The 20812-nt window shown below is 40.3% G+C and overlaps 1 protein-coding gene across 3 annotated transcripts in view; it reads left to right on the top strand.

Moving 5' to 3' along the window:
- The window catches only part of LOC126262281 (ATP-dependent helicase brm-like), a 230190-nt gene extending 213467 nt beyond the window's left edge, over positions 1-16723 (top strand). For all 3 annotated transcript variants that reach the window (XM_049958810.1, XM_049958801.1, XM_049958819.1), the window contains exons 25-26: positions 4163-4334; positions 15965-16723. In XM_049958810.1, coding sequence (XP_049814767.1) covers positions 4163-4334; positions 15965-16119 — 327 coding nt within the window. In that variant the 3' untranslated portion in view covers positions 16120-16723. The remainder of the gene's footprint in view (positions 1-4162; positions 4335-15964) is intronic.
- Positions 16724-20812: the final 4089 nt, after the last annotated feature.

Below are 20812 nucleotides of genomic sequence, written 5' to 3'. Positions count from 1 at the left end.
CTCTATCTCGAAAAAGGATTTGACAAGAAGCTAGCAAGTTTTCAATAGTTGTTTGTGTGCTTCTCAACTACTCAATGCCTCTACTACACTTGGTGAGTTATGACCTTCACTGCTAAAAGATATGATTATAGCTGATGAAATGAAAATCTTATCCTTTGTATCTACCTACTGGAATTTGGTCATCAAAAAAGCCATAGAGATAAGACTGTACTAGAACTATAACAACAACTTCAGCCAAAATAGTCCCTGTTCCCTTAATGGTGCATGAAAATGGGCACTATGTTGAAAGGCTAGCAATGTTCCTTCCACATGCCGTCAGAGACTGTCTTGATTTCCGCGATGGAGTAACGAGAGTTAACTCCTGACAGTGACAACAAAAGAGGAAGTTGTTGACAACTCGAGTAAACACGCAAGTCAGATGCCACAAGAAAACCAAGAAACATTTATCCATTTATTAGTATCAGTCTAGAAAAATTTTAGTTTGGTATGAAACCTCCTGTGGCCATCACCGCCACTTCAGTGTTTCCGCTCACATCTACAGACTGATTACACACTGCTGGGAGAGGGGAGTGTGACAGTCTCAAGGACAATGTAGTCTGGCTTCAACTGCCAGAGACTGTGGTCATGTGTGTGTCAGTTGTGTGTGTGTGTGTGTGTGTGTGTGTGTGTGTGTGTGTTGTCTATTTTTGACAAAGGCCTTGTTGGCCGGAAGCTTATTGCATTACAGTCTTTTTGTTGTGCCTATCTGCAACTCAGCATCTCTGCTATATGGTGAGCAGCAACTATCCTTTTCATAATATTGTTACATTCCATCCTGGATTTTCCATTGTTGGACAAGGTCACTTATTGACATGTGAGGGGGCACATAGTTCATCATTGTAGAAGTATATGATAAAAATTCAGATCAGTCACATCAGTAAACACTGTACCCCCTCTGTAGGCAACACGTATGCACCCTCACATGCAAATGATCCTAAAGGTGTCCTGATGGCATCCTGCAATAGATTTTCCCAAGCATGATGTGCCTTTTCTTGCAATTTTGTGATGGCTCTTACAGGCCATGGGGAACGAGCAAGTTCTCACTTTGTCATGTTCCATGTGTGTTCAATTTGGCGAGAGATCTGGTGATGTTGATTACCAGGGAAGTTGTAGTACACCACGAAGAGCATGTTGCATCGCATAAGCCATATGTGGCCGTGCTTTGTCCTGCTGAAAAAGAACATCACTTCCCTCTTGAAGAAATGGTGGTAGCCTGAGGATAACTGCCTGGCCAGTGTAGCAGTCTCTGGTTACTTTACCCTACAGAAACACCATAACCGACTGCAAGTTGTAACTGATGCCCCCACCCCTTACACAAAAACACACACACACAAAACAAAGTCTGGGGTGGGACCTGTATGTTGTGGGTAAATGCACTCTGGAATAGGCAGCTCATGAGGATTATCCATACACATGTATATCCTGCCCTCATCAGTGAAGACAGCAGAATGCCATTCCGCTCACCAGTCAGCTCTTTCACAACACAGGAGTACCCACACTTGACAGGGTCATGGTGTCAGTGATAGCCTGGTCAGAGACACATGATCTCAATCCTGCTGTAAGCAGGCATACATAATTCTTGGAAATTTGTTGCATATGTAAAGCGAAGAGCACTGGTTGGCCACACACATTTGATGAAAATTTCAAGCATGTTTGGGATGCATTCACATGGAGCCCTTGGAAATCCACAAGATGAGCTGGCCAGGAGTTTCAACTTTCTCAAGCAACAGTGTGGTGTGTTCTGAAATGACACTTGCATATGAAGCCTTATAAGTTACAGTTTCTGCAGCAGTTCTCCCAGTGACCTTAACACAAGGTACAACTTCTGCATTTCAGTTCTCCAGGATATGGCAGAGGACACTTTTTCTGAATGACTCACCATTTGGGCAAATCGACATATCCACTGTTAGATAAAGTAAACTGCCATAATGTAAGAATTTTTTGGGGTGGGGGAGGGAGGGGGGGGGTGTCACAAAATCCAGCATCGTGGTCAAATGTGAAAGAGCCTCACTGAAACTGAATGTGTTTAATGCATTTATGTTCACAAAGTGTATGGAATTTTCTTTTTATGGAGGAAACTGTGAGAGAAATGTCATACCTGGACATGTTGCAAAATTGGTTTTTTACTCAGCACCATGAAGATTCCAATGATTTCATTTTCATGCATGAATGTCTCACTTTCTCCTTGAGGTATTGCAGGGACCTGTTGTTTCTCGTGTAAAATGAAATGGAGTGCCAGGGTTGCCACAAGTTTCTCTAAGTGAAATTCCCTGATTTCCAGACAAGTTTTAGCAGTTTTCCGTGACAAATTTTGAGATATCAAGAGTAAGACGATCTGTCTTTGCAGCTATGGTACATGAAACAATAGTGCAATTGAGGAAATATCTTTAAAAAACTTGCAAGCAGATGGCATTTCCTGACGTGAGCAAAAATCTTAAGTACTAACATCAATATCTTTTGTAATGAACTGTTTTTATACAGAGAAAGCAAGCCAAATGGTATATGTGTTTCGTTAAGGCCACTGATGTTATTTTATTTCAATAAAACGAAACACATTTGGTGACAAAAATGCGCATTTCCTTGGAGTTGCAAGACAGGTTTAAAATACCTACGCTGATTTCAGAAATAACCTCAGAAAAAAGTAGGCCTCTTGAAAGAAGTGTATAAGGAGGGGAAGAATTGTGTAAACCAACACTGTAGGTAAGCACCAATAAAATGTTGGTTCTGGTATGTTCATTATTGTTGATTATTACCACTGTGTTATGTCTATTATTTTATAGGTATTGTGTGATTTTTCTTTTGAGAAATATGCGAGTACATAGTGTACAAACTGCCAGAAACTGACATATTAGTGGAATCCGAATGGCTTCAAATCGGCAGGCCCAATCCATTACAGATACCCACAGAGACAGCCTCCAGTTTTTGCCCATCATGGAAATCCACTCGTGTTGCCAGTTATTCATGAGCCACAGACAGCATGTTAATGAATTGAGACTTCGGTGATCAATCCATGCAACAGATAACTTGTTCAAATACTCTGAGGATCAATTTATAATGAGTATCAGTAGCAACTCACAGGCACGTAGAAAAGTCAATCGCACTCTTACAATTAAATTTTCAGCCTCAGATTTTGTCAGAAAATGAGAGCACAAATACATTCAGACAGTCACTCGGACACAACTCATGCGCACATGACCGCTGTCTCCAGCTGCTGCATCTTCGGTCTCTGAAAATCAGATCCAAATAAACCACTCTCATGCCTCCCTGCCTCTCTTCAGCAGCTGCTAGGCTAGCGGCAAGAAGTGGTGGCAGATGTGACTGCAAGATTAGGGGAGTGATTGGAAGGAAAGAAGCAATAGGAATGAGGGACTAGAGAAGCAGCGCACACACTCAGCTGCACCCAGCCAGCGAGGATGCATAACACCTCAATAAACTAACCATTTCATCTACTGAGACAGAAATTAGATTTTTCCAGTGTTTTTTCAAATTTCCCTGATTTCCAGAGCCTGTGGGAACCCTGACTTCTGTTTCAGTGTTTCTTGAGCAACACATAGTACTAATGTTGGGTATATGGTATAGTGTCCATGGAACATAAAACTTTGAACCTTCCTCTGTGCAGTGACATGTAAAATGTTTTTCTGTCTTTCATAGTTTATCTTTAATAACCAGTTGAAATCTGTTCTTTCTTTTTCAATTTCCCCATATGTCTAGGATTTGAGGGGATATTTTTTGCATCTTGCATAAAAAAATGAGTGTCTGTTCTCTATCTTCAACCAATAAAATCAAATCTATTGGAGGCAAAGTTCTCTGAGAACACCATTTGCACAAAACATAGTTGGTAAATGTAGTAAGTAATACTGACCTTGTTCACTTGAAAGATAAGTTCAATAATATAGACATGGGGAAAATTGATGTTTCATTTATTGACCAGCACCATTAATAGCTGCAGTTTCTTTTTTGCTAATTCTAATTTCCGTCCATTATTGTGGAAGAGGTGACTTTAAAATTCACAGGACTGGTATTTTCTTGGTAAATATGCTCAAAGTGCTCTTGTCTTTATATATGTTTTATACAGATATTTATCTTGATGATTAAATCTACTATGTCCCCATTTTTAACATAGTACAGTACTGTCGATGACCTGGAGAGAGACTTCAATTTGATGTGCCGCAATGCACGAAAATACAATGAAGAATTGTCTTTGTTGCATGAAGACTCTATTGTACTGGAAAGTGTGTTCTCAACAGCGAGGCAGCAGGTGGAGTTAGAAGTACCATCCTGTGATTCTGATGCAGGTAAGTGCTTTTGATGTTCAAGCACACTTGTTAAGTTGACTTCTTAAGAATTTACTTTGAGAACCTACTGATAAAATCCAGTGAGCATCTTTACGTTGCTCTTTCAATTATGGTTGCAACCAAATTAAAAGCTGACAATTGCCTCATACTCAATTTAAGCCACATTGCTAGTTTCTCTCTCTCTCTCTCTCTCTCTCTCTCTCTCTCTCTCTCTCTCTCTCTCTCTGTGTGTGTGTGTGTGTGTGTGTGTGTGTGTGTGTGTGTGTGTGTGTTGACACTGTGAGATAACATCCATATTGTTCAATGTTAGCGTGTGATATTATATAAAATAAGTATGTTGCAAACTACACTGTTGTCCAAAATTAAAGCAACAAACCAATACTTTACCGTTCTGCGTCTAATTCACGATACAATCATACAAACTGTCAGCACATGTCCATGCAATCGTGTTCTGCACAGAAGGTAGCATTCCAGTCGACGGGCAACCATGCCAACGATGACGTAAGGGCACCAATCAAATGAGGTAGTGTTTGCCGGGTAGTCCCTCATCCACAACTGCTGTGTACACAGTTACCAATGGTGCAATATGGCACAGAGAAGAAGCCTATCAGACACTCTGCAGTGGAGGGCCATAGGAAGAATGTGAGCAGGAGAATTGCAAACTAATGTGGCCCAGTAGCTTAATGTCAGGGTGTATACGATCTGGGACAACCGGGAGATCCGGGAAAAACCCAGGAATTTTTTCATCCAGGAGAAAAACAGGGAAAACCCGAGTATTGTTTAGAATTCTGGGAATTTTTCATTGTTTTGGTTTTCAGTTAAATTTTTGTGATTTTGACTGGTAAGAACCAATACTCTAACAAAGGTGTTGTGGATTGGCAGGAGAGCCAACCCACAGAGTTTGGAGGAAGCCGAAAGGCACAAGTTTAAGCTCACGCAGGCTGGCGTGAGGTCTGGAACCCAGAAAAACGGACGCAGATGGTGGAATACTTAACTTTAATCCATCAATGTTGAATGTAGCTCTTGTCTGTACATTCTTCACAATATCAATAGCAACTGATAATGGCGCCTTGCTAGGTCGTAGCAAATGACGTAGCTGAAGGCTATGCTAACTATCGTCTCGGCAAATGAGAACGTATTTTGTCAGTGAACCATCACTAGCAGAGTCGGCTGTACAACTGCGGCGAGTGCTAGGAAGTCTCTCTAGACCTGCCGTGTGGCGGCGCTCGGTCTGCAATCACTGATAGTGGCGACACGCGGGTCCCACATATACTAATGGACCACGGCCGATTTAAAGGCTACCACCTAGCAAGTGTGGTGTCTGGTGGTGACACCACAAAAGGATAACACTGTATCCTGCTGCTGCAGAATAATACCGCGGCAACAAAACATGACCGAGAGAAAAAAAAAACGAAAATAAAACTTAAGTTGCAAAGGAAAGGCACCATATACAACAACAAAACAGTGCTCATACAAGCGTCTGCCAACAGCAGTGTGTGTCAAAGGCTTTAGGAAGACTATGCAATGCTTTATAACAACAAATTGCCTGCAATGAGCGTGACGTGACAACTGTTTAAATTAGATTCATTTGAGCTTTTGCGGGCGGGCTCTTGAGCATGCGCAGTTGAGTCACGTATGAGTAATACGTTCTCCCGCTTCTGGGAAATATAGTAAATCTGGGGCTGATACACAGAGCAGTCCGAGTTGAGGTGGAGAGTCTCCATGTGACCTGTGTTTACGTTCAGTGATTTTGTTGTTTCCTCTTCGTTTATTGCTCTCACGTTAAATGATGACAAAACGGAATTTTGTGGCCGGGAGCTATCAGATGAATTAAAATACAGTGGCACAATTACGGAAGGCGAAAATATGTTATTAGTTTCAGATTTTATTTCCACCTTTCTGATAGTCGAGCATTAATCGCCTTACAGGAAAATGAAGTTATTTTTGCCGGTTTGCTAAAGAGATTTGGCTTAAAATTAATCTTTTCTGCTGAGGCAGTCAATTTATTTGAAAAGAAGTGTTTAATTTCACGCTATTGGCTATTTTCAACTGTTCGCTGCATTTCAAGTGCATGTATGGCATTATGCCATAATAAAAAAACCAAACATTAGATAATACAGTACTGGTACTCCAAGAAAATTTACATACGAATGTGCATTTTAAGCAGAATTATGCATTTTGGTATGGTTCACGAAATTCCGACACTCTTGAAGCATCAACTGATGTCTTGTTTCTTTTATGACATATGTGAAATCTTTTAATGTTTTACACATATGAACATATGGGCTTCCTGCGTCATCGTAGCTGTGCAAGCGCGGTGACGCCTGTTATGTGGCGCTCTCTTACAACTGCTGAAACGAACCTATTTCTAACACGTCGCGGGAAAATATTGCGAATGAAATTAGAATTATATTAATACCTATAGCTGCTGACGGACGCGGGGACAGGTGAAAATTTGTGTCCTGAGCGGGACTCGAACCTGGGATCTCCTGCTTACATGGCAAACGCTCTATCCATCTGAGCCACCGAGGGCACAGAGGATAGCGCGACTGTAGGGACTATCCCACACACGCCTCCCACGAGACCCACATTCTCACCTTGTATGTCCACACACTACATTCGTAGTGTCCCACCCCAACACACTCATTACTCGTGGAAGACATTCTTACCAAGTCCCGTAAGAGTTCGGGGAATGTGTGTGCATCCGCACAGGAGAAGGAGGTCATGGCCGGTGTTGCCAGAACTATATACTTACATGGATATGGTGGCTGTTCTTTCAGACATGTCCGAAAGAACAGACACCATATCACCATATCCATATAAGTAATATTGCGTTACATTCAAAGCAGATTTCCTTTTACGCAAGATGAACTATGTGCGAGAATGTACGATGAATTTCTTAAATCACAAAGCGTTCGACTTTCATTTAAAAATCAACTCTTTGAGGACAACCATTTAGAAGAATTTCGAGCCCAGAAGATCAGACATTTACGTCATCATCAAAAATGTTCGCGCTACTGAAGAGTAATCTTGCTATTGGCTTACTACATCACATTTTGTATGCTGCCATCAGCTGGCAAGATGCGTGACATGAGCTATGACTGTCTTACAAAAGCGCATCGCAACCTCGATTTCAATGTTTCGGAAAGCAACATGTGGTGTTTGGTGGAATTAAAATTTATACCTTCGTAATACGAAAATATGCAGCGTACACGTTGCTGTATATCAAAGGTCTTTCAAAACGTGCTTTTCCCCCCCGAGAGTCGTTTTCTAAAGTGCCGGGAAATTCTATTCCGGTTTATAAAACCATAAACATTCGAAGGATTGATGAGTTTTACTGTGCCGAGGAAGAGTATACTGTCACTTAACATGAAAAAGTGTATTTTCATCCGGGAGAAATTGTATTTTTAACCGAAAAATCCGGGATTTTCTTTTTCCTTGTCCACGTATACACCCTGCATGTGAATCATTCTGTTGTTTCTCAGATGTGGTGACAGTTTATAGAGACCGAAACTGTATCTCAAAGACCAGGACAGGACCGACCATTTGACATCAGAAAGAGAGGACCTTTATTTAGTTGTAAGGGCACGACAGTACCACTTTAGTAGTGCGTCGGCAACTGGCATCTGACCCCACAGCATCCACTGAGCATGTCGTAATGAGGCAAACGGTGTACAGAAGGCTTAAACACATTGGCCTTTATTGTTTATATGTTTATCTCTAACACATCTTCACAGAAGGGAACATCTAGAGTGGAGTCGTTGACATGCCGCCTGAACGGTTGAAAAGTGAGCCAATGTTCTTTTTGCGGATGAGTCCCGATTTGGTCCGGCGAATGATTCTCAATGGATTCACATCTGGAGGGAACATGGAACTCGATCTCGGGACCCAATGAGTGTGGAAAGAGACCAACATCAAGGAGGACCCTAATGGTGTGGGCAGGGATTATGTTGACCATGAACAACTCATCACGAAATTGTACAGATGAACTGGCAAGGTTTAACTGCTATCAGGTATTGAGACAAGATTTTAGGACCTAGGTGCTGTGGGCCCTGACTTTGTATTGACGGACCATAATGCTCAACCTTATAGAGTATGTGTGGTTGATGTTTTATTGGAAACAGAAGATATTGCATGCATGGCATGGCTTGCTCGCTCTCCCGATTTGAATCCAATAGAGTATGTCTGGGATGCACTAGGGAGAATGATGGAATTATATTAAGAAGAGGGCAATTATTTATCTTACCCCTCATGTTTACTTCAACAGGCAGTCCATGTGTGGGGTGAATTTAATTCCACCCTGTCCTCACTTCTCTGGGGAGCATTCTTGTACATAGCTGAGCTAATAACCCCCAGTCTCTACATCTTTTTATGACAGAGCTTTAAAAAGATAAAAATATATTAAACTTAAAACACATTTGCTACTGGAACCCAGGAAGTACCCAATCTCGTACTGTTGTTGGGTAAAAAAATTGGAAATTTGTGGTAAGGTCTTATGGGACCAAACTGCTGAGGTCATCGGTCCCTAAGCCTACACACTACTTAATCTAACTTCAACTAACTTACGCTATGGACAACACACACACCCATGCCTGATGGAGGACTCGAACCTGCAAGGGGGGGAGCCGCACTGTTGGTTAAAAGCTAAATGGAAAATTGTCATGTGAGTTTACTAAATGCAGATCCTGACAGCTCCTGCCAGATGATAATATGCTGATCTTTCCAATAAAATGCCAGAAAATGTGGTTGTAGAACAAAAGTGTAGGTTGGTGGTAAATTATGGACATGTTGGATGTGGGGTATGTTCATTGTATGTAGTTATGTGGGCACTGAGTAGATGTCAAATAATATGGTGCATAACTAAAGGAGAAGGAAAACAGTATTTCCTTTTTGATAAGAGCTTGGGGTATGTGTATCTAATTACCTTCTAACCATCAAAGAAGTTCTGATAGTCTTAGACAAGAACCTTTCCTCTGAAATAGTTTTTTTTTCTTCCCCCTAATGCTTCTGTGGCAGTGTTAGTTTGTGCACTCAGATTTCTGAATCATTGGAAAGGTTCAAACTTACTGTGTTACTCTGCAAAGCTATTAAACAAGGAGAAATATATTTGTGAATTATGGGATTATGAACATGCATTCCAAGGCATTACATTGTCTTTTAATGAATACACATAAGCTACTTTAGTAGATTTTCTGAAGGAATTTATTTTGGGTGTTTTTTAACTAACATCTCTTTCAGAAGTATTAATTGTATTGTGCATATAAGCTTAGTTGCTGCCCTTATTTACAATCCTGGAAAGAACTGTTGGTGATATAATTACTGGTGCTTGTCTCAACGTGCAGTGCAATTGTAGTGGGCTCTCTTGTATGGTGTAGTTAAAGTCAGCTACTTTTTAAGCCTTTGAGTCCAACCAATATGATAAAAAAAATTAAAAATTTTCACATAATCTTTGTCATCATAATAAGCAATGAATACAAAAAGAAATTGGCAAAAAGTAAACACTCAGTTATTTAAGGATATTGTTTTCCTAGACACAACCTCCATCTCGAAACTTCCATGACCACACAATGCCTAAAATAAATTGTAGCCCTCAATAACAAGCAAAAATGGGCCCAAAATTTAAAAAATTTTGTGTCAAAGCTATGCTGCCCAAGTCATTTCAAAAACATTCATAAAAGCAGTAGTAAAAACTAAAATTTATGTTACAATAACGTTAGATGTATTTCACATAGCACAACCTCTGTGCCAACTGTTACTTTGAATGCTATAAGTGACTACTGCAGTGTACTACATTCATAGTAGAAGTACCTCATTGTACCACTAGATGTCTCTGTCTTGCAACAGCATTGGAGTTTTCATGCTAAAACCTTGGTTAACACCACCACCCTGAAAAGAAAGAGAGAGAAATTGTGGTTTTGGGCTGAAACCAGTGGTACTCGAAGGGTTAAACAAATCCTCAGAGTAACGTTAGTTTGTATTTTAGTCATTAAATTAGTCTTATGCCACTTTTCTCTAGCCTAAAATGGTTTCCACATTCCTGGCATTTGCTAATCAAAATGTTTATGTAAAATAAAGAAATGTATATGAACAATATATGATTATAGACACCGACAAATATTTGACTGGATGCTGATGGCATTTTTATACGATCAATGGATTTCTTCATTACATTAATACTTGTTCCATAGATCATGAATACGACATTTAGTAATGATGTGGAACTTGTCAATTTAACATAAGGGACACACACACACACACACACACACACACACACACACACACACACACACACACAGAGAGAGAGAGAGAGAGAGAGAGAGAGAGAGAGAGTTACTACTTCATATCTTAAAAATTCTTCTTTTGAGTAGAAGGAGTTGTCATTCAGAAATTCTTTTAATTTATTTTTAAATGTTGGTTGGCTATATGTCAGACTTTTAATGCTATTTGGAAAATGAGCAAAGATTTTTGTGCCTGCATACTTCACTCCTTTCTGTGCCAAAGTCTAATTTAACCCAGAATAGTGAAGATCATCCTTTCTTCTAGTGTTGTATCTATACATTTCGCTATTATTTTTCAACTGGGATGGGTTGTTAATAACAAATTTCATAAGTGAATATATGTTTTCAGCACGTGAATTGTTGTTTCGTCCAATCATTTTATTTATGCAATACGTTTCTGATTTCATACTCCAAAGTAGGTACTAATATTTTTGAAATACATAATATCAGTTGTTTAGTGTAAGAAAAAGGGGAGGGGGGGGGGGACATGATACTAAAAACAATAACTTGTACAATACCCACACTGAGACAGCAATATACAATTTCACTGTCCACATAATAGTCTTTAAAAAGTAAAATGTCACCAGTAGGAATATTCTGTGACTTATCCAAGGCATTTGAATGTGTGAACCATGACATTGTGTTAGAGAAATTACAATTCTATGGTATAAATGGAACAGCATACAAGTGGTTTAAGTCATACCTACAGAACAGGAAGCAAAAAGTCTCTTTATATGCTCAAGTGATTCAAATGAGTTTGCCACTTCATCTGTTGTTGTTGTTGTTGTTGTTGATGTTGTTGTTGTTGTTGTTGTGGCCTTCAGTCCTGAGACTGGTTTGATGCAGCTCTCCATGCTACTCTATCCTGTGCAAGCTTCTTCATTTCTCAGTACCTACTGCAGCCTACATCCTTCTGAATCTGCTTAGTGTATTCATCTCTTGGTCTCCCTCTACGATTTTTACCCTCCATGGTGCCCTCCAGTACTAAATTGGTGATCCCTTGATGCCTCAGAACATGTTCTACCAACCCATCCCTTTTTCTAGTCAAGTTGTGCCACAAACTCCTCTTCTCCCCAATTCTATTCAATACCTCCCCATTAGTTATGTGATCTACCCATCTAATCTTCAGCATTCTTCTGTAGCACCACATTTCGAAAGCTTCTATTCTCTTCTTGTCTAAACTATTTATCGTCCATGTTTCACTTCCATACATGGCTACACTCCATACAAATACTTTCAGAAACTATACTAGATGTTAACAAATTTCTCTTCTTCAGAAACGCTTTCCTTGCCATTGCCAGTCTAGATTTTATATCCTCTCTACTTCGACCATCATCAGTTATTTTGCTCCCCAAATAGCAAAACTCCTTTACTACTTTAAGTGTCTCATTTCCTAATCTAATTCCCGCAGCATCACCTGATTTAATTTGACTACATTCCATTATCCTCGTTTTGCTTTTGTTGATGTTCATCTTATACCCTCCTTTCAAGACACTGTCCATTCCGTTCAACTGCTCTTCCAAGTCCTTTGCTGTCTCTGACAGAATTACAATGTCATCGGTGAACCTCAAAGTTTTTATTTCTTCTCCATGGATTTTAATACCTACTCCGAACTTTTCTTTCGTTTCCTTTACTGCTTGCTCAATATACAGATTGAATAGCATCGGGGACAGGCTACACCCCTGTCTCACTCCCTTCCCAACCACTGCTTCCCTTTCATGCCCCTCGACTCTTATAACTGCCATCTGCTTTCTGTACAAATTGTAGATAGCCTTTCGCTCCCTGTATTTTACCCCTGCCACCTTCAGAATTTGAAAGAGAGTATTCCAGTCAACATTGTCAAAAGCTTTCTCTAAGTCTACAAATGCTAGAAACGTAGGTTTGCCTTTCCTTAATCTTTCTTCTAAGATAAGTCGTAAGGTCAGTATTGCCTTACGTGTTCCAACATTTTTACGGAATCCAAACTGATCTTCCCCGAGGTCGGCTTCTACCAGTTTTTCCATTCGTCTGTAAAGAATTCGCGTTAGTATTTTGCAACTGTGACTTATTAAACTGATTGTTTGGTAATTTTCACATCTGTCAACACCTGCTTTCTTTGGGATTGGAATTATTATATTCTTCTTGAAGTCTGAGGGAATTTCGCCTGTCTCATACATCTTGCTAACCAGATGGTAGAGTTTTGTCAGGACTGGCTCTCCCAAGGCTGTCAGTAGTTGTAATGGAATGTTGTCTACTCCCGGGGCCTTGTTTCGACTTAGGTCTTTCAGTGCTCTGTCAAACTCTTCACGCAGTATCATATCTCCTATTTCATCATAATCTACCTCCTCTTCCATTTCCATAATATTGTCCTCAAGAACATAACCCCTGTATAGTCCCTCTATATACTCCTTCCACCTTCCTGCTTTCCCTTCTTTGCTTAGAACTGGGTTTCCATCTGAGCTCTGGATATTCATGCAAGTAGTTCTCTTTTCTCCAAAGGTCTCTTTAATTTTCCGGTAGGCAGTATCTATCTTACCCCTAGTGAGATAAGCCTCTACATCCTTACATTTGTCCTCTAGCCATCCCTGCTCAGCCATTTTGCACTTCCTGTCAATCTCATTTTTGAGACGTTTGTATTCCTTTTTGCCTACTTCACTTGCTGCGTTTTTGTATTTTCTCCTTTCATCAATTAAATTCACTTCATCTAATTGGGGTGAAATTACATTAGGTGTTCCACAAGGTTCGATCATGGGTCCCCTCCTGTTCTTGATATATGTGAATGACCTCCCTTCTTATGTGAAACAAGATGCTGAACTGACACTGTTTGCTGATGATAAAAGCATAATTATTAATCCCGTAAAACAAAATCCGATAGAAAATGATACAAATAAGGTCTTTGGAAAAGTTATTAATTGGTTTCTGCGGTTTTCTGCGAATGGGCTTGCTCTGAACTTTGAAAAAACACAGTACATCCAATTTTCTGGTGCAAAAGGTATAATTCCTTCAATAAACCTATCACATCAAAAGAAGTCAGTAGCCAGGGTAGAGCATTAGATTAGATTAGATTAGATTAGATTTACTTTCATTCCAATTGATCCATAGTGAGGAGGTCCTCCAAGATGTGGAACATGTCAGAAAAACAACAATATATGACAAATATTTACAACTAAAACAAATAAGCTAATGTACCATTCCACAGGTCCCAAGTGGAATGATCGTCATTTTTTAATGAACATTATATGAAAGAGTCATTTTACAAATACTAATGCACTGAATTTAAAATTAAAAAAATACTAAGTTTTTGGGTGTACATATAGATGAGAATCTTAATTGGAAAAGTCATATTTTGGATCTCCTAAAGCGACTAGGTTCAGCAACTTTTGCAATCAGAATAATTGCCAATTTTGAGGATGTAGAAATTAGTAAGCTAACATACTTTGCATGCTTCCACTCTCTGATGTTATACGGAATAATATTCTGGGGCAACTCAACACTTAGGCAAAAGATATTCACTGCTCAAAAGAAAGTAGTTAGAATAATGTGTGGGGTTCATAGTGGCACATCTTGTAGGCATCTGTTTAAAAGGTTAGTAATTCGTACAACTGCTTCACAGTACATTTACTCAGTAAAGAAATTTTTTCTCAACAACATGGACCAGTTTAAAATCAACAGCGACATTCATGACTACTATACCAGAAAAAAGAAAGACCTACACTATCCTTTACTTAACCTATCTTTGGCACAGAAAGGTGTAAAATATGCTGCTATAAAACGTTTTGATAAATTACCGGATGAAATAAAATGTCTGACAGACAGCCGTAATATTTTCAAAATAAAATTGAAATCATACCTCCTTGACAACTCCTTCTATACCATAGATGAATTCTTGAATATGAATAAATAAATCTGGAGATATAATATATGCATTTGGTGCCATTTAAGGGAATGGGATAGATAATAGAAATATTTGGGTATAACACTATAATGTAAACAAAAAAAGCTTGTTTCCTGTACGCATTTCTTGTGCATTTAACAGTTTTTCCGTGCATTTTTCCACCAAATACCTTATTACATGAGTATAAGATGACCCTGATTATAAGATGACACCCCGCTTTGAGAAAAATTTATTTTTAACATATTCCGGCTAATCAAAATTAAAATTAGAAACTGTTTTATTGACATAAAATATCTGTCTAAAAAGTTTAATATTATACTTCTCCAAAATGTATGTCAGTTATTGATTGTCTACATCATGATAACACAAGGCAAAATAAAATAAATGAAAAGAAATCGTTTGCATTAATTTGTGGACTCCAGAATGAGATTTTCTTTCTACAGTGGAGTGTGTGCTGATATGAAACTTCCTGGCAAATAAAACTGTGTGCCAGACTGAGACTCGAACTCATGGGCAAGTGCTCTGCCATCTGAGCTACCCAAGCACAACTCACAACCCGCCTTCACAGCTTCAATTATGCCAGTACCTCATCTCCTACCGTCCAAACTTCACAGAAGCTCTCCTGTGAACTTTGCAGAACTAGCACTCCTGGAAGAAAGGATATTGCAGAGACATGGCTTAGCCACAGCCTCTGGAAATATCCGCCAGGCTGTGGCTAAGCCATGTCTCCGCAATATCCTGCTTTTTTTCCAAATACGTTGCGACTTCTGAGTTTCTGGTTACCGTGGGAACATATCAGATTTCGCTTGTATCCTGACAGATTTCACTTATATACTGACGTGAGAATGTTCAATGTCTCTTGTTTCCAAAAATATCGTCTGCCAGCCCCTCTGTCATTGCTTGTGTAGAGCCAGGAGCTGACACACCAATACAGGTCCGTAAGATGATAGAATTTACAGCTGTTCCCTCCTGGGTTTCAAAAAAATTGTCAAATTTTAAGCAGAGCAATAGATTGTTGCATTCGCTAGTTAATAATTCCTCATGTATCCCTTGCACTAGAGCCACCCAAGTCAAATGTCATGATTGTGCGAACAAAGTCGATAATGTATCGAGCCTGTTCAAATACGAGTATCATTTGCTCAACCTGCCCTTCCAAATTCTTCAAAATAAATTTGCACATGACCTCAATAGCCAAAGCTCCATCTGCAAATGTATTTTTCAAATGATGAATTTGGGAAAAAAATTCTTATAATTGGGTAAATACAGTAATCCCATGTTAACAGAGCCTTGAAACTCATTTTTAAAGTAAAAACTTTGGATGTAAATAATTATGGCATTGGCACTCTTCAGACTGCTACATACAGTCCCATTTTCTTTTAGACACACAGTAGAACAATTAATTGCTGCAGTAGCCATTTTAAAATGAGCAGTTTCGTATTGTTGCAAGAGCCTAATTCTATTCTTATACTTCTTTTCAGTGGCTACAGAAGAAGTAGAAACAACAGAAGCTGCCACAGAGGGAGTGAAAGTACATATCAGACTGAAAACTGGTCGCAAAAGTCATAAAAAATTAGCAAGGAGACTTCATCATGAAAGTGAAGAAGAAGCTGATGATGGTCCCCCTTTATCTTAACTTAACAATAGAGGATACTGACCAGTGAGATTTTTGTAATTTCTGCCAGCACTGCATTCATTTAACTTGAAAACTATTATTAAACATGAATGTAACATATGTTATTATTGCTTGGTGTGTTGCCATCCTCAGTTTACATTGTCTCTATTTATAGATGTTTGTCATATGGAACTTGACATAGCTTTCAGTAATTTCAGTGCTTAATTTTGACATAAGCATGAAAAAACCATCATTTGCCAATCTACTGTAGCAAATACTCAAGTTATCTTTTTACATCACTGCAATTGATATTTGTTGCATTGTATCAAGTAGAACAAAAAAGTGTCAGAAACTGCAAATATCATTTACTTTCCTTGAAGAATCACTAAATCATGCTTCATACAATGTTGCTTTAGTGTTTGCCTCAAATATAATGTTAATTCTGTCATACTTCACAAATTTCACATAATACCTGATATCTATAATATAGGAAGAGTTCTTTGGTAGAATAATTTGAAGTATTGACATTCTAGACTGTGAGAACAGTCCCCTGTGCTGTATGTTTCCTGGTAAAATATGTGTATCCTACCATATTAATTCAATAAATGTGATAAATTCTTGTTCATTTTTGTTTCAATATATTGTAAAAAATCTGCAGCTTTTATCAATTGTGGAAAAATTTGTACGGTGTCAAAAGAACTCATTTTCCAAGTCTATTGTGGTCTATCACTTAGCCCACAAAAATTGAGTGTTTGTTGTTCATGCATCCATTCTCTTCTGCTACCTAATGTAATTTGTGAAAAAGGAACTTTGTTTATTGATAATGACTTTCAGTTTTACTCAATAATAATATGAAATTTTATTTCTTAAGGTGATACCAATGTCTTTCAAATTATATTAGTTAAAACTTAGTAAACATTACCAAATGAGGAACGTTGATGACTGTGCATCACACAAAAACGCATTCTGCAAACAATTGTGAATGCACAATGGACTGTACATCCTACTGTACCAGTTAGAAGGGCTTTTCTCAATTTCATTCATGCATGGAGCACAGCAAAAATGATTGTTTAAATGCCCCTGTGCATGCTGTAATTAATCTAATCTTATCCTCACGATCCCTATGGAAGTGATACGTAGGTGGCTGTTGCATACTCCTACAGTCATCATCTAAAGCCAGTTCTTGAAACTTCATCAGTAGATTTTCGTAGGACAGTTTCCATCTGTCTTCAAGAGTATGCCAGTTCAGTTATTTCAACATATCAGTGACACTCTCCCACAGACCAAACAAACCTGTGACCATTCGTGTTGCCCTTCTCTGTATACATTCAATATCCCCTGCTAGTGCTATTTGGTACAAGCCCCACACACTTGGGCAATATTCTACGATGACTTGCACAAATAACTTGTAAGCAGTCTCCTTTGTAACTGATTACATTTCCCTGTATTCTACCAATAAACTGAAGTCTGCTAATAACGCACTTCTGAAAGGGCAGTGCCTGGAACTGGTAGTACAAATAAAATAATTTAAAACATTCTTCAAATTTATTGGGTCCCACAGAAGAAGAATTTGATTTTAATCTTGATTTACTATATTGTATGTAAACTAAATCCTCTCAATCTAGAACAGCATTTTTTAAAAAAATTAGGTATTAAGTTTAGATGGCTGAGCAAATGAAATATATTGTGCAACTGTAAAGGACACTCTCAGGTGGCCAATCACGAAATTAGAGAGCTATAGAGTTATGATGAGGCAATTAGTAATGGGCAATCGACACAGTTTTCTGACTGTAAAACGAGTGTTTATTAATATATACATGAATGGAATGAAAATAAATTTTCAGGGTTGGGTGGATAGATGGGGAGAGAGGCAGGAGGCAGGAAGAGGGTTTGTGGATTGGTAGCTAGCAGCTTGGATGGAGACAACAAGTTTTTTGGCTAGGAATGCAGGAGGGAGGGTTAGGATGCAGCACACAGTGAAGGTGACATGGATTGGAGGGGGTGACAGAACAGAGAAAGGGGAAGGTGTTGGGTGAATGCTGTGGGGTTTATGGCGATTGAGGCAGGGAAGGTTACCATAGCAAAGGATGTGTTGCAGAAGCACGTCTTCCACGGCACGGGGATCACAGAACAACCCCTACTGCTTCCACAATCCTAACTACATACATCACATTTCCAAAATTGAAACACTTGCCCTCCAATATCAGGAAGAGCAGTCCAGGCACCACCTCCAAAAATTGCCCAACCTGTTGACATCCCACTTCCACCTTGGAGCACCGTTACACATCAATGGCTATCGTACCCATACTGAATCCCTTGTCTCAGAGCAGAGCAGAGTTCAGTAGCAGCAGCAGTTTATTGTTTGCACATACATTGTTTAGTTTAGTGGCATTCCTAAGTGTTCAAGTGAACAGTAGTTGTTTTTTTTTTTTTACCTGTTTTTAGTTGTGATATATATTTTGTTGCAAGATTTTCATATTTTTGATCATTTGAGTAGAATGAGTTTAACATATTAGGTTAGTGATACATTACCTATGGTACAGACAAACATTGTTTAAAGAAGGATAGGAACTGTGCAAATTGTGTATGGATACAGGGAGAATTGGCCGCTGCCCACAAATAGCTGGAAGCTATGTTGGCTAAGGTCGATAGGCTTCAGTGTGCTGCTCTGAGCTAAGGTTGTGTTGGTGTACCTGAGACAAATGCTTTGACACCTCCGGAGCCTATAGCATCACCTGAGCCCCCAATGCTGCTGCGTCTTCTGACTTGCATGTCCCAGATGGTCAACATTTACCTGACAGTGATTGGCGAACAGCAACAGGGTCACAATTCTCTGGGTGGAAGGCAAAAGTGGGTATCATGTGTACAGCTGTCCCCTTAACATCTTAAAAAGAGATGTGAGGTACTGTGTACTGCTGAAAGTACTGTAACAGTCCTTAAAAAATGTGAAATAAAACTTTACAGTTACGTTGAATGAAGTCGGAACTGTGGAATGGGTACAAAACTCTAATTGTCATGTGGCATGTTGTAACTGCAAGTGGTGTACTTACTCTGTCTTATTGTTAGCAAAACTTAAAGAATCGATTGGGCTATGCAACTCCCAGTGCCAATAAAGAAACACAGTCAATGCAAAATACATTCAGCCTCTTAGGCACTGAATCATCTGGCACTGTTCACATAACAAATACACTCCTGGAAATGGAAAAAAGAACACATTGACACCGGTGTGTCAGACCCACCATACTTGCTCCGGACACTGCGAGAGGGCTGTACAAGCAATGATCACACGCACGGCACAGCGGACACACCAGGACCCGCAGTGTTGGCTGTCGAATGGCACTAGCTGCGCAGCATTTGTGCACCGCCGCCGGCAGTGTCAGCCAGTTTGCTGTGGCATACGGAGCTCCATCGCAGTCTTTAACACTGGTAGCATGCCGCGACAGCGTGGACGTGAACCGTATGTGCAATTGACGGACTTTGAGCGAGGGCGTATAGTGGGTATGCGGGAGGCCGGGTGGACGTACCGCCGAATTGCTCAACACGTGGGGCGTGAGGTCTCCACAGTACATCGATGTTGTCGCCAGTGGTCGGCGGAAGGTGCACGTGCCCGTCGACCTGGGACCGGACCGCAGCGACGCACGGATGCACGCCAAGACCGTAGGATCCTACGCAGTGCCGTAGGGGACCGCACCGCCACTTCCCAGCAAATTAGGGACACTGTTGCTCCTGGGGTATCGGCGAGGACCATTCGCAACCGTCTCCATGAAGCTGGGCTACGGTCCCGCACACTGTTAGGCCGTCTTCCGCTCACGCCCCAACATCGTGCAGCCCGCCTCCAGTGGTGTCGCGACAGGCGTGAATGGAGGGACGAATGGAGACGTGTCGTCTTCAGCGATGAGAGTCGCTTCTGCCTTGGTGCCAATGATGGTCGTATGCGTGTTTGGCGCCGTGCAGGTGAGCGCCACAATCAGGACTGCATACGACCGAGGCACACAGGGCCAACACCCGGCATCATGGGTGTGGGGAGCGATCTCCTACACTGGCCGTACGCCACTGGTGATCGTCGAGGGGACACTGAATAGTGCACGGTACATCCAAACCGTCATCGAACCCATCGTTCTACCATTCCTAGACCGGCAAGGGAACTTGCTGTTCCAACAGGACAATGCACGTCCGCATGTATCCCGTGCCACCCAACGTGCTCTAGAAGGTGTAAGTCAACTACCCTGGCCAGCAAGATCTCCGGATCTGTCCCCCATTGAGCATGTTTGGGACTGGATGAAGCGTCGTCTCACGCGGTCTGCACGTCCAGCACGAACGCTGGTCCAACTGAGGCGCCAGGTGGAAATGGCATGGCAAGCCGTTCCACAGGACTACATCCAGCATCTCTACGATCGTCTCCATGGGAGAATAGCAGCCTGCATTGCTGCGAAAGGTGGATATACACTGTACTAGTGCCGACATTGTGCATGCTCTGTTGCCTGTGTCTATGTGCCTGTGGTTCTGTCAGTGTGATCATGTGATGTATCTGACCCCTGGAATGTGTCAATAAAGTTTCCCCTTCCTGGGACAATGAATTCACGGTGTTCTTATTTCAATTTCCAGGAGTGTAAATTAAATTGTCTTACCTCTAAGGCAGCAACAGAGTAACGCGATATATTCTGGTCTCTGAAAAAAAAATATGAATGCTAGCTACAGGCTCAGCAGTGTGCAA

This window comes from Schistocerca nitens, chromosome 1 (assembly GCF_023898315.1).
Source record: "Schistocerca nitens isolate TAMUIC-IGC-003100 chromosome 1, iqSchNite1.1, whole genome shotgun sequence".
Classification (NCBI taxonomy): domain Eukaryota; kingdom Metazoa; phylum Arthropoda; class Insecta; order Orthoptera; family Acrididae; genus Schistocerca; species Schistocerca nitens.
The sequence above is the reverse complement of the archived record's forward strand: the minus strand, read 5'-3'. Positions and strand labels throughout refer to the sequence as shown.